The sequence below is a fragment of the Betta splendens genome, chromosome 24 (assembly GCF_900634795.4).
Source record: "Betta splendens chromosome 24, fBetSpl5.4, whole genome shotgun sequence".
NCBI lineage: Eukaryota > Metazoa > Chordata > Actinopteri > Anabantiformes > Osphronemidae > Betta > Betta splendens.
In genome coordinates, this window is record NC_040901.2 from 4,143,015 (window position 1) to 4,157,211 (window position 14,197).

General features: G+C 41.3%; 1 protein-coding gene across 8 annotated transcripts in view; it reads left to right on the forward strand.

The window, feature by feature from the left end:
- The window catches only part of cdc42bpab (CDC42 binding protein kinase alpha (DMPK-like) b), a 47,686-nt gene that overhangs the window by 14,153 nt on the left and 19,336 nt on the right, over window positions 1-14,197 (forward strand). For all 8 annotated transcript variants that reach the window (XM_055506325.1, XM_055506324.1, XM_055506326.1 and 5 more), the window contains exons 2-5: window positions 5,136-5,227; window positions 8,674-8,757; window positions 9,962-10,057; window positions 10,724-10,872. In XM_055506325.1, coding sequence (XP_055362300.1) covers window positions 5,136-5,227; window positions 8,674-8,757; window positions 9,962-10,057; window positions 10,724-10,872 — 421 coding nt within the window. The remainder of the gene's footprint in view (window positions 1-5,135; window positions 5,228-8,673; window positions 8,758-9,961; window positions 10,058-10,723; window positions 10,873-14,197) is intronic.

The window sequence follows — 14,197 nt, forward strand, 5'->3', positions numbered from 1 at the left end:
TTTCAAGGGGGGGGTTGACCAAAACGACAAACACCCAATTTGTTTGCATAGCAAATATGGAGGAATCTTTCATTCATTCCTCCAACGCAGCCTGGCTGATTATTTGCCATGGATGTACAGACTACAACTAGTGCTTCCTGGTTTCCTCTGTACCTGTCCCAGCAACGGTCAGACTGAGGAGGCGGGGCCAGGCAGATAGGGGGCGTGGCCACCCTGCTGGAGTGCAGCTTTGGAGCGCCATTGTTTTTCCTTGCATACGCATATAGCACTAGTATTTAATGGCCGAATGTCAGATTATTTAGAAGACAGTTCTTCTAATACTATTCCCTGTCCAAAGCACGACAAGCTGTAGCTCGTAACTTTACTCAAACTTCACAGCGCAAGCTTAAAACAATAAACGGTCAAATATATTACTTTTTCAGTGCTCATTTGATCATTCTGTCCCGGCTGTTTTTTTTTCTCCTGGTGTGTCCTGAAGCTAGTTTTCAGGGCCTCTGAACGTACTGTATGTAACCCAAAACTGATCACAACATATACACACTGTCAGCAGTACAACATATAACTTCATCCAAGATAAACCAGCAGCGGAAGATTTATTGCTGCACTGGGATTTTCAGTGGTGCTTCTATTGGTGAGATGATGCATCTGGTGGTCTGTTGCAGGATGCCTGCCTTTTGCTCTGCCGGACTCCTGCTTAGGGCTCTCTACTGGGGGTGCATGGCCAACTACAACTAGTTTTTGAGCCCATGGCAAACAATCTTCCAAGGTGTCTTACCACAGAAATAATTGAGAACTCTGCATAGAAATTATGGAGGAGTCTGAGTGTCCCTTCATTCCCAAATATTGCCCGACATCGTTTTGGTCAACCCCATTAAAGATCGGGAAAGTTTTCCTTTAAGTTTTATTACTGTAAACAGTGACTTAAGTTATTATTTCTGATAAAAGAATGAATTAGTTTAATGTAGATATAGCATTCAGCCATTCAGGCCTGTAATGTGTACATGTTTTATTTCCATCCTTTTCACTGCTGTGGAATACTACTACTAATATTATGTGATAAGTTCAATTGTGCAGTGGTCTCATGGAAGGGAAGGCCATTAGCAGGTCTCCACCTTTTCTGTCTGCCATTATCCATCTTCTTTTGAGAGCTTTTCTCTCTTAGTCTCCTTTCTTGCAAGCGGCATTTTTGTGTCATTACCTCACTGTGGTTGTAAATAATCCTTGCTATGGCTTCCAGATGCACCCCCCTCTGTCCCACTCTAGGTTTGGGCATAAGGTTGGTGTGGGTGAAAGGGTTGGACACTTACTGACACTCCACTATGTCTTTCAACTGTCTCTGTTCCTTTTGTCTCTTTGTGTCTTTTGTTGTTTTCCCATGTGCTGGGCACAATCCTGCCTGTTCTGATTTTATTTTATATTTTTGGTATGTCAGTATGTTTATTTGACCTTTGTAATTTCGTGAGGCTCTGCATGCCCTTGTGCTTCTTTTTTCTTGATTTCTTATTTGTCCTCACGAAAACAGTATTATAAACAATATGTATGTAATTTGAATTGACTTGTGTTTAGCTAGCAGAATGTGTCTCCAAACAACAAGCATCTTTTTTTCTAACCTACAATTCACAACACTACATAATATGAAGACAGGCACCCCAATATAAAGGAAGGCTCCTTTTGCAATGTGCTGTGGTTTGTGGATTTTAGATTGCCTGATGTTGAGATATATATGTAGATAGATAGACAGACAGATAATGTGTTGTTGTTAAATATTGACCAAAGTAGTGGGTGTGTCACTAAAAGGCAGAGAACAGGGAACACTCCCACAATGTAACGCCCATAATGGCAATGTAGAGCAGACATTAAAACACACAAATTAAAATGATTACCTCATACTGCTTTATTCCGTAGCAATTGGCAGAAGGCTCTTGAGGATCTGAACACGCCCATTTGAAAGCAGGTAAAGGTGGAAAAAGTCCACTTGCCACTGAACAAAACCTTTGGGGTAAACATGACCTGGATGAAAAATAACCTCCACAGTCATTTGTTTTCATGGTTCAAAAATTGAGGTGGTGGTCAAGTTTAGAATCATCAAAAAAGCAAACACATAAACAATTATAGATGTAGATGATAAATGTATAATTCAGTCTAATCCACACACCGTTTTAACAGGCATTATGTTCACACATGAACTGACATATTTCACATAAACACAGGCTTGAGACATTGCATGGAAGAGACCCATGCTGAGGCCTGTTGCCAGTACTGAGCATATCATTTGTGGGCTGACTGCTAAGTGAACACACTTGTCTGATGTTACTGCGTTTCACACAAAAATAGCTCTGACTCAGTTTTGGAGCAAGACGGGCCTGATAAGTGCTCAGTATTTTGGGGCTAAACCATTCTGCCTATGTGGATTAGCTTGCGTCACTCATGTTTTTCCAGTTTCTCCGGATCCCAAGGCTTGTTACTTACCAAATATGTCTGTGTACTTTTTGTAGCCTTCAAGTGTATACGTATCTCCCAGTGTTTTTGTATCTGTGCACTTGTTGCGTGTCTGTGGGTGGACATCTTCCCCATCAAGCATGCTTTACATTAATGTGACGGACATGTTATATCTTTCCAAACTTGTCCTTTGATTTGCAAAACCAAGTGACAACAACTGCTCAAGTCTTACGTTTAGGTCTACCTGAATGCATATTTAGCATTAGAGTAAGAGAGGGAAAGCTATATCACCAATGATAATATTTGTCTGCAAGTTTACCACATCATATGCCACATATTAAGGTTGCCATATACTATGGTAGTAATGATAAAATATGATGCACACCTTTCATTTAATAAATTACAGGATAAAACAACTAGTTAATAGCTGCCACATGTTTCCGTGACCACCTACTGTTGGAGTGATAGCCAATGATTTGTCCTATTCAGGACAGCAATTTATAGAACGTGTTGTTTGTAGTGTCTGTAGTAACTTCTATCAATGCCACAGTAAGACATAGTCATCAATTATAATCCAGTTGTGCGTGCATGTGTGTGTCTGAGTTGTACGTGTGCTTTGTTGTGGACAGGGCCTCTGGGCTCCTGGCTCAGAAATGAAAGACATTTCTCATGTGGCTGGTTTAGTGCAGTGCAGCTCCTGAGTCAGCGTGCAGCTACTAATCAACAGCTTCTTCCTCTGTTACCCTGATTTTATTCTCAATGCTTGATCCTGATTCCATGTCAGCTGTGGCTAAAAAAAATGAAACCACAGTGAGTATACATGTTCTAGCCACGTAGTTTATAACTAACAGCATAGCATCTTTTTAGGAGATGCTATTGGCGATTCAAGTCTTGCCAAATCACACTTTATCCAGTGGATCAGAGCCACAAAGGTTTAGGAGGTCAGTGTTGACTGGTGGATAAGCCGCCCTCAGGGGCGGTGACTTTCCTGTGTTACCCCGGCACAACTGTGTTACTGTGATACTTAATCTACTACGTAAATATGAATCCAAGGCAATGTAGGCAATTCAGGTGGACATGCTGTGTCTAGTTAGAGAAGCAGTGGCACAGATATCATCAGGAGAATTGTATCTGCAGCGAAGGTCTGGACGAGATTCCATTACAAGTCTTGAGTTAGTTGGTGGTAAATATGATTAGTTGCTTGTCAGTCAGTATGTCAGCCACTATAGCAGGTAACCTACAGTATACTGAATTCAAGACATCAGAGACAGAGATCATTACACAACCTAGCATTAGCTTGTTGACCTCTACAGCAAACCTATGACCAACTAAAGCACCACTATGTGTTGTTGGAGTCAGTCAATGAAACAATGCATAAAAAAGGGGAAATGGGGATTCACAGGAACATTTTGTAAGCAAAACCAAGCAAACAATTTGTTTTTTCACAGCTGTGGTATTTTTGATCAGTTGCCAGCAGCTAGCATCACATACCAAAGTGTTGATCAACCACATGACTTAGCTTCAGTATTTCTGGTTTATTGTTCTGAAGCTGGTCTGCAGAGGAATGACTAATCATGTTTCCCATGTCTGGTGTTTCCCAGCCCTACCCATCAGGACGTGAGTTGCAGGAGCTTCTTTGGTCTGTAGAATTGTGTAGCGGGCCTATACCTTTGCTTGGCTCTTCGCCATTGTATTCCCAGGCCAATTGTCAGTTGAGTCAGCAGCAATTGTGAGGGAAAATAGCGAGAGGTTATTGAGCCCGTTTGGTTTAATTTAAGCTAAGTTAAGTCATCTTTCACATTATCTGCAAATCTGTACAACCAATACACTGACCTCAATGAACTTGCGACCAATTATCTTGGGCATGCTGGGATAATGTAAACCAGGAAGTGCTTCTCACAAATGAGGGAAATAGATGGAATCTGTCAAGCTTTGTGAGAGAATGCCGGTGACCCCTACAAATCCTTCCCCAAGGCCTTTGCCACCAGTAACCATAACAGCCTACATCACAATAGCTAGCTTTATCATCTAGCCTCTGTGTCCGGTGTCATGTGCTGTAAAGAGATCATGATTATTACAAACACTCAAATCCTTTGATGAGTAAAAGGAAAAACTGGCAGGTGTCTCAGTGTGTTAACACATGGGCTTGAGTCATACGACAACATTGAATTTGCCTTCTGGCCGTGACAGTTTTGTTAAAACCCACTAGAGACTTCAGGAAAAGTCAGTTTTAGTAGCCATAGTAGTCATTTTTATTGCAGTAAATTTGTTAGCAATGGGTCTTTTTAGGTTTATCATGTAGTGTAATTATTATGGGCTATAGCTCGATTGTAAAACAGTTGTAGAAGTAATGGTTCATACCCTAAGGCTATTTAGCAAAAGCATTTCAAATAGTAAAACCTTGTTGTAGTTATTTTGGATTCTGCTTTAAACATCTGTCTGTTCCAGAAGCTTCATGACATAAGTAACATTTTTTGTGACCTAATCTAAGGTTTTGACATGAAGGCTCATGCAATACTGTTTATAGTCTCATATCGCAGCTTAATAGTGTCTCCCTGTGAGATAATTGTGGCTAATATATGGCTTATGTTAGGAAAAGTAATATCGTTTCTGCATATATCTGTATATGCATTAAGTCTTGCATATCACTATGTCATGTTTGTCTAACTTGATTTTTGCCTGCTTTCTCTCTGCAGCAAAGACCTTCACGTCTAAAGTAAAGCAGATGCGTCTTCACAAGGAGGACTTTGAAATCCTTAAGGTCATTGGACGAGGAGCCTTTGGAGAGGTAATATTCCATCAGGTTTTTACCACTCTTACATCATTTTTTTCAATTATTATTTATTTATTTATTTAATATCAAGCACCCCTTAGGTGTTGTACATGTACTGCCTTTGACATCTCTTAATCTGGAACTCCTTCCTTGAGGCGAAGATTTTCCAGGATGATCTGCAGACATTATCTAACAATGGAAGGCTATTCTTTTTTACCTTTATACTTTAATACCAGGGTTATGAAAGAAGAACAGTGTGGTTGCATTTGTTGTGAACTATCTTCTGCATTCCAGGGACATTGCGTAGTACTAAGCACAAGCAAGACTCTACCTGCAACTTCTTGCAATTTTCTTTCACTTAACCCATGAACAGAAAATGAAGTAAATCCAGTCTAGTGTGTGTGTGTGTGTGTGTGTATATGTTTATGTTTCTTTTTATTTTTTGCTTTTATCTATTCCCGTAGGGAAGATGAAGTATGTTTGTGACTGGGTTTCAGGTAATGATGTCAAATCTGCGGAATGTTGGAGTGACAGGTATCGTGGTTCTCAGCCAAGTCTCTTATGAAATGTCAAAGCCCTGTAAACCTAGATATATTTACCTTGGCACTGCACTGCATTATACATGCTGTTTTCAACACCAATTTGAGCTGTGCTTGATGCTTGTAAGGTAGTATTTAATATTTTGAATTGCAATTGCATAGAAGAAGAAAATTGGAGAGAGAAAGGAAAATAATGAACACACCCTTCTCATGTAGCTGTAATATATCCAAAAAAAAAAGGTTTAGGCTACTGCAAGGCCGCTGCTGGGATGGAGTGTGTACTTGAGCTGTGTGTCTGTGTGTTTCTGGCTTGTTTTTAGCACTGTAGTGTGACCCATAAATGGTGTTTCCCTGTGGCAACATTCCTGTTTCCTCAGCCAGCTGTACAGTACATGTACATGTTTGAATTGAGATATTAAAGAGACTATAAACACAATTATAATGTAGCAGATATTGACCTGATGGCAAAAGCACTTAAATTTTGCTAAGCTTTGGTCCAAGACACTGAACACACCATGCCATTAACTTGTGTATATGGCTAAGACAGATGGGCACAATGAAGATGGTTTATTTTCCCAGCGCCGACTTTAAATGCCTCCATCTTCAGCAGACTACAGTAAAATACTATGTCAACAAAGGTGGGATGTTTTACTAGATTCTTAGAAGATGACAGTAATAATAAGCATGTGACCTAAGATCAGATTAAGAAAACATAAGGTGTGTATTTTGGGAAGGCCTCCTGAAATTCTGGAAGACAAACACGGGGATAGACAGGCAGACACAGGAAATCAAACGAAAGAATACACAGTTAGAGAGGGAGGTGAGAGCGCTTGAGTGCAGGATGTTTTGATTTCATCCTCCCTTTGTCAGCAGCGGGCAGAAAAATGGCGCAGGTGTGACGTGGTAGAGCTCCTCTGATGAATGGAGCACCGTCTACTGGCCTGTTGCCTGTGAGAATGCACCAACACAAACAGGCCGGAAAGTGCCTGTTCTTATGGAGCTCAGTGACTGGTGCTGGAGAGAAACAATGGCAAGGTTCAAAGTCTGATTCCCAAGAGTTTTTCTTGAGTCATGTGCCAGTAGTCTGAGTTAAACATTACTGCACAGTTTTAAGATTAGCGCATTAGTCAGTAGCCACATGCTTGTAACTGTGGCCTTGGCTGTAAAACTGATACCAAATTTTGATTTGGTATCAGTGTGCTTTGTTCCTTATCCATTCCAAACTGATTAAGCCCAATTTGACATAAGTGAAGCCCTCAGCTAACAGCAACAAGAACAGCTTATTAAACTCTGCCTCTACTTGAGCCCTGTGGTTGACATCAGTTCTAACAGGGAGGACAAGATTAAAGAAGGAACAGTGGAGAGAGGGGAGGAGCGAGTGATACAGAAAAGGACAAAAACAGTCCCATGCTGCCAAGAACACTTCTCTCTCCCCCCGTGGTTGTCCTCCGTTCTCCCTTCCGCCTCCACTCCTTACCTCCTCTGGTGAGGGATCACTAGGGGAAATCCAAACACTGCAGGAATGTTATCATTGTATTGCATTAGCAGCATTCCCCAGCTCGTTTAATAGACTACAGACCTCACTGTTGTATGTGGCACTTGTGATTGTTTCACTATTCATTCGTGCGTCAGGGTGCATGCACTGTGTACTCGGAGACTTAGTTGTGTGTGTGTGTGTGTGTGTGTGTGTGTGTGTGTGTGTGTGTGTAATAGGGTTGAAAGAATGTCTTTATCTTGTCTGTGTGCAATTAACCACCGAAGAAGCCAGTTTAAGACAGCAAAAGGGAATCAGCCAGGATGTGCATTTCCATAAACATGGAGTGTCCAGCTGTCAGCTTGCAGTGGCTTGTTACAGCAGCTTGCCCAGCTCCTTTTTTGGCAAAACATGAAGCTGGAGCTGAGTTCATCACCGTAATGTTGAGTCATTATAAATGAATGGAAAGTTGGCGTTGTTATATTATGATGGCAAACAATAGTGTAAAGACACAATGGAAGAGTGTGAACTGAAGACAGGATAACTGAAGATAAATTACTTCAATTGACAGTTTATAACAATATCTTGTAGCGATTTACTTTTAATACTTAATTTCAAACAGCACGCTGTCTTGTAAAACGTGTCTTTGAATTTCAAATGTGCTTTTCCATCTAATGTTCTATAATGCATGCAGTCAGTTAGCTTTACCTCTGGTGAGGCATTCAAAGTCTGTAGGTCATCTGCATTGTGAGGTGTGGAGTGCAGGTCATTGGTGTGATAAAAGCACTTTGTGTTTAATAAGTAGCATTTCATGTTTTAGCATTTATCCTGCATCAAATGACAATCTGGCAGTTAACAAAATGCGTATTATTCATGCATATTTTAATACAAAATTATGAAATGGCACATTTTGGAACACAAACACAATTTTGCCACTCACTCATATGTGCCCATTTTCTAATCATTGCCCTCGCTGATCAAAAGGTTTTGATTTTTTTTTTCCCTTTTGTCTTCAAGCTGTGCTAGTGTGACTCATTTTTATCTGTCCATCTGTGTGAGTCTGTTGTTTTTGAGTGTGGATATGAGAGGTGCACATTTATGAGAGCACATATGGTCACTTCCTGCTCATAATGTTTATTTATATGCTGCTTGCCTTCTAAATTCTGTCTTATCAAATGGGACCACATGCCATAATTTTCTGGGTTTTAATTAAACACATAGAAGGAAAAGTAAATTTAATTTAAAAAAAAGTAATAATACAGTCATGTGATTAACATTTAGTTTTTCTTAAAAGCCTTCCTGTTGCCTCAATAAGTAGATTAAAATGTGCTTGCTGGTTGTCGGCCGGTCTGTGTTTTCAACATGCTCCAAATTCCTGGACTGGCTTTGCCGTCAAACAAGTGATTAATAGTTTTAACATTTGTACCTGTCTTCTTTTCTTTTTGCAGGTTGCAGTTGTAAAATTGAAAAACACCGATAAGGTATTTGCCATGAAGATTCTCAACAAGTGGGAGATGCTGAAGCGAGCCGAGGTTAGTGTCATCAACCAAGCTGAACCTTTGCTGGCGGGTGGAGCAGCACTCGTCCTGCTTGTGGATTGTGGAGTTATTTAAGTGAATAATAACAATGATTGATCATTCCTTAAAAAAAAAAAAAGAAGTGATGTTGTCATGAGAAACCACAGCCCTCGTTCCTCCACCCTGATGGATTGTTGTAGAACATGTCTCGGCCTGAGTGGCACGGGCTGCCGCTGCATGTTTTTCTCATCGACCTCTTCCTGACAGTTTGACATTCCTGTTGTTCCCCTGGGTCTTTATTCTTCATGCCTCACGCGTCACAGGCCAGAACCGATTCCTGCTGTCGGCACATGCACCCGTGAACAAATGCCTGGATGTGGGAGACGATGTGCAGTCTAACCTCATAACTGTCATTCTATACAAGAAAACATTTTTTAAGATATTGACCTGTATCTATCTTGGTTTCAGATCAGGCATATACTGTTGCAGGAAATTGCATGGGTTGTAAAACTTTTACACAAAGCTCATCAGTGAGGAGATGTCCCCCTCCCCTACAACTCTGTTTTTGAATCAAGCTGTTATGTCAGCAGCTGGAGTTTTCTTTTCTTTTATTCAAAGCATTTCGACTGAGAGCAGAAAGAGGTCACGGTGCTTTTTGAGTAATCTTTACTTTTATCTTTTACTTTTTGAGTAATCACACATTTTTTTTTTTTCTGAGTGCATGTGCTGAACTTGACCTACTGTTCAGCCACAGAAATGCTCTGACCCAACTTTTTTTCTTCATCCAGTATTCGTTAACTTTGGCATAAACATTCGTTGCTACAAGTAATCTTTATTTGGTTGTGTACATGTCGTGGGTCCTTGCTATAGAAATATACTCTTAGGAAAACCTCCTACCTCTGCCTACCTCCAGCAGGTTACAAATGTCCGTTTACTCAGGTTACCCTGGGGGTTTCCTCGCTTGCCTTATGTTCAAGACAAGGTTATTGTAAACACTGTCACAGTTGGTTCAAAGAACTTATACGCTGAGCTTTGACCTCCTTGGTATAAAGATAACTTTCCTCTCTCGTTGCTCTAAAAAGCATATCACTTAAAGGCGGCCTTACATGTATTTAATAGGCACGTGGCTTGTTTAGAAACAAAACGGAACCCTTGTTCTTTCACCTACTGTTGATGTAATGCATCATGTGAGTCTGAAGTTTATCACATCTGTCTTTAGACGGCATGCTTTCGGGAGGAGCGCGACGTGTTGGTCAATGGGAACTGCCAGTGGATTACCACCCTGCATTACGCCTTCCAGGACGACAATAATCTGGTAACACAGCATTCTCTTACTGTGTGCGTGTCAGAGTGGGTGGGTGTTTGGGTGTGTGCACAGTTGAACAGGAAGTGTTTTTTCCTTAAACATACAACAAGCAAACTTAATGTAAATGTTCTTACCAACCATTTCCACATGCCACTTTCATCAATTCACTATTCACGAGTGAGTTCATTTTTACTATAAAGTAACTTAAACCCTGACTTCACACGCAAAGCATAACATGGGAAGATATTTATATAAAAGATCAGTTCAGTTTGAAGCTCGATGAGTTGTCGGGCAAGTGCTTTCTTACTCCTATTGGCTGCTGCAGGCATGCGTTCCTTCTTTCCGAGCTGACAGTTTGTTCGCTCTCTGTGACCCTGAGTTCAAATGCCAGGACTTCTTGCCATTCCATTTCCCACATTCTCACAACAAGTGCTTTACCATGGACACTACCCAAGGCTTTAAAAATATCCACTGCTGCCCTTCTATACATTTATTTTTAGGAAACTCCTCAAACACCCACTGCACCTTTATAGTAACAATATTATGAAGGAGGGGAAGAGGAGAAATGAAGCAGGGCAGCAAATACATGGGTTCCGTACTTTTGAATTTCATGTGAAAAGTTCTTTCATGACCTGACTGATCTACTGTGTTGCTACTGCCTTCTTGTCTGTCCAGTACTTGGTGATGGACTACTACGTGGGTGGTGATCTGCTGACACTGCTCAGTAAGTTTGAAGACCGACTCCCCGAGGAGATGGCCAAGTTCTACTTGGCTGAGATGGTGCTGGCCATCGACTCTGTTCACCAACTACATTACGTGCACAGGTGAGGGAGCGGGTTGTTCAGGGTGTAAAGTATGTGTATGTAATTTAGAAACAGATTGAGCAACACATTCTGATGATGGATATTCAGTGTGTTTACATTATTCCTGCTGCATGGGCTGATTTCCAGCTGTGGGGAGCCACTGCAATTTGGGGAATATACTTTAAATGAAACAGTAGTGTGATAGTGCACATAGGTTTGTCTTGAGTCAACACCATATCCTAATTGTGTTATTTTTTTCAATCTTGAACATTGCTTTTTGAGGTTGTATTTGTGTGAAGCACCCTTTCAGTGCTTTTAACAATGACAGTTGCTTTGTGTAACTGTCATGTCTGCATGTATTGCTTGTTTCACAGCCCTGTTTCACACTTGGGCAAATGCTTAAACGCAGAGCATTCACAGGCTGCGTCTCTGGAAACTGTATTCTTCTGGGACATAAATGCCAAAAGAGCTGGTTAACCAATGGGAAATGCCCCGTGGGAGCAGGAAATAAGCTCTGCCAGACAGGAAGTGGTCACAAAGGCATGTTAACATAATTACAGTGTCGCTTTCGCTAGGGGCTCATCACAGCAATCATGTTCAGGGAGCAAATGAATGATGGCTAGATGGAGGGAAAGATGAGAGATGGACTGAAATTGAAGGGAGGGGTCAGAAAAGGGGTAAGATACTGTAATGCTAGGGAGACGGGTGAGTAGGATAACGCTTAGGGTGTGTCTGTAGCTGATCTCATTTCTGTGTGAAATTTTAGGCCAAAACAAACTAACAGACGATGGCAGAGTTGTAAGGAAATGTACATAAACGTGTAAGTAAAGAAAGGGGAGTGAAAGAGAGCAGAGTGGGGAACCACTAATTGCATGGTGTTATCTGGGGGTTGGGTGTGGGGGTTGGTCGCTGCAGCCGAGATGAAGAATCCAATGGAACGGAAAAAGGCCAGGGAGGAGGGGATAGCGCTGCTTCCCTTTAAGTCCCTTTTTGGACACTTAGGAGTTGTGTGGGTGGGGGTGTGGTGCTATTATGTCCCCCTCGTCCCAACCCCCAACTCCTCCTTAGCCCCCCTCTCTCTTTCTCATACACCCATACACAACCATGGGAGATTCGTCCATTTGCTTTGAAGAGGGTGGAGACATACAGGCAGGTCCCTTGAGGAGGGTGTGTATGCTGGCTAGTCCCATCTGATGAGTGTGTGCAGGCGTGTGTGTGTGTTTCATATCTTATATCTATTATAAAGCACATAGTATTAACCCTGTAATTAATGGCAATTGTAAAAGAAATTTACCCATTATTCGTGACCCTCTGGGCCGATTGGGGCTTAATGCAGGGCAACAATTTATTTATCTTTCTCCTGGGAAACCGATTCATGTCAACACTTTGTCTAAGAAATTTTGAAACCCCACACCCAGGCCTTGTGACCCAAAGCCAGATGATAAGCGACAATCCATTTGCGGAAATGTAAATATTGGCCTGAATGTAACACTCCCTTGTTTATAGAGCAGCCTCTGGCAGATCTATGTGCAGAGTGTTTTACATATACATACATATTTCACATTTAAATAAATATACAGGAGCCAGTAGACACAAACTATGATAAGTGCGGGCACTGGTCCTTTGCAAACTATATCTGATTTATACTATTATATTTATACATACAGCTAATTGGCAAAAATTGCACATTCATTAATTTTATTTATCCTCTTGCTTGTACGCTACTAATACAGATTTGTTACTGGACTGTCCAGTTGCGGCAGTAATTTTTAGCCAAACAGACGATTTGTCCCCAGTGTGTTCCTGCTTTAAAAATATCAGGAGACACATCTGATATGTGGTTTAACAGACGTGAAGTAGCTGACTCGACCCAGAAACACACAACCTATTTAAAGATATATTCACATAATAATGGAAACACCTTTCCCTGCCCTTTGCCATTGTTGTGCATCTGATGCACCCTTTGTCAGGCATTCATCAAAGTTTAGAAGCATCAAGAGCTTATTAGTAAACCTCACTGACCAGGATGGAAAACACAGTTAACAAGAACTTAAATATTTTTCTGCAATATAAATAAAGCTTAAGTCGGATATTCTTATGATTCATAAACCTCATTGAGGTTGCCTTGCAGGTTGTTTAATGTGTGTAGTAATTATTTATTTTTAAATGCGTTGACTGGGACTTAATAGTGGTTTGTGGAGTTTTGCAGAGATGAAATTGATGAAATCAAACAGAAGTACTGTTCATTGATTTTGATAATGCCATGAAATATCTTAAGGGTTCGCAGATTTACAAATTGTAAGAACTGCTGACAGATTTATGCAGTCTCATGGTATGTTTTGTAGTTCCTTTTAACCCTGACTTACATTATTTATACATCTATTTTAATTGGCCTGTAATACATTGTGTGCTTTCTAGTTGACCTCGCCAAAATGCTGGGTCCATTTAAAATTGATATCTGGAGTCCCATTGATGCTGATGAAAGAAAGAGAGCCCACATGAAAGCAATGAAGAGCTAAGGATCTTGAGGTCCCACCTTCTGTCCCTCTCAGCTGAGTCCCATGGGAGGTGGCGTGTGCTGGAGTCAGATGCTAAGAGTGACTCATTTATTCAGTGGTCAGTGATCTGCCTGGCCTCCCTGAGGGCCCTGAAAACTGTTTGAATGGAGCAACTCAGCAAGGCTTTGTGCTGCCTTGCACCACATCTGTCTGTCACGGTGGAGAGACAGTGTGTGTGTGTGTGCGTGTGTGTGTGAGACATTGTGTGAAATTTTGATGGGGGTTGGTACAGATGGACAGAAGTGTCTGTGTGTGTGTTGGTGGATTGTAAGAAGGAAGAGAACCTGTTTGTAATCATGGGGCAAAGCTGTGTGACCAGCATCCTAATACTGTCTGGAGAGTGTGTTTTTTTTTTTTTTTTTTTTAATGATCGTGTCTCTGTGATGATTAGTGATATTGCAAGTTCTTTACTATTGATTGTAACCCTTTTGTGTTTTAATATTGATCAGAGACATGTGTGTCTTTGCTGCTCTGTGATCTGAAGTAGTCTTTTCTTCTCTCTCCCTAACTCCATGTGGACGTGCCCTGCCTCTGCAGTGTTCAGCGTTGCTGCTGGACACATTGGATGTGTGTGTAGAGTATCTATGCATGTGTATTCAGAGGTGGTGGCCAGATGGCACTCACAGATGGATGCTGTGGTCTTAGGAGGGATTATCTGTCTCTATTCTCATCTCCGCACCGCTCCTTAAGTCTGCAGGAGGCCTGCGACACAGTAGCCCAGTTAGCTTCATTAACTAGTCCTACCGAGCAGTCGCCCAGTACTAATCACTTCCCTGTGCTTGTCCACG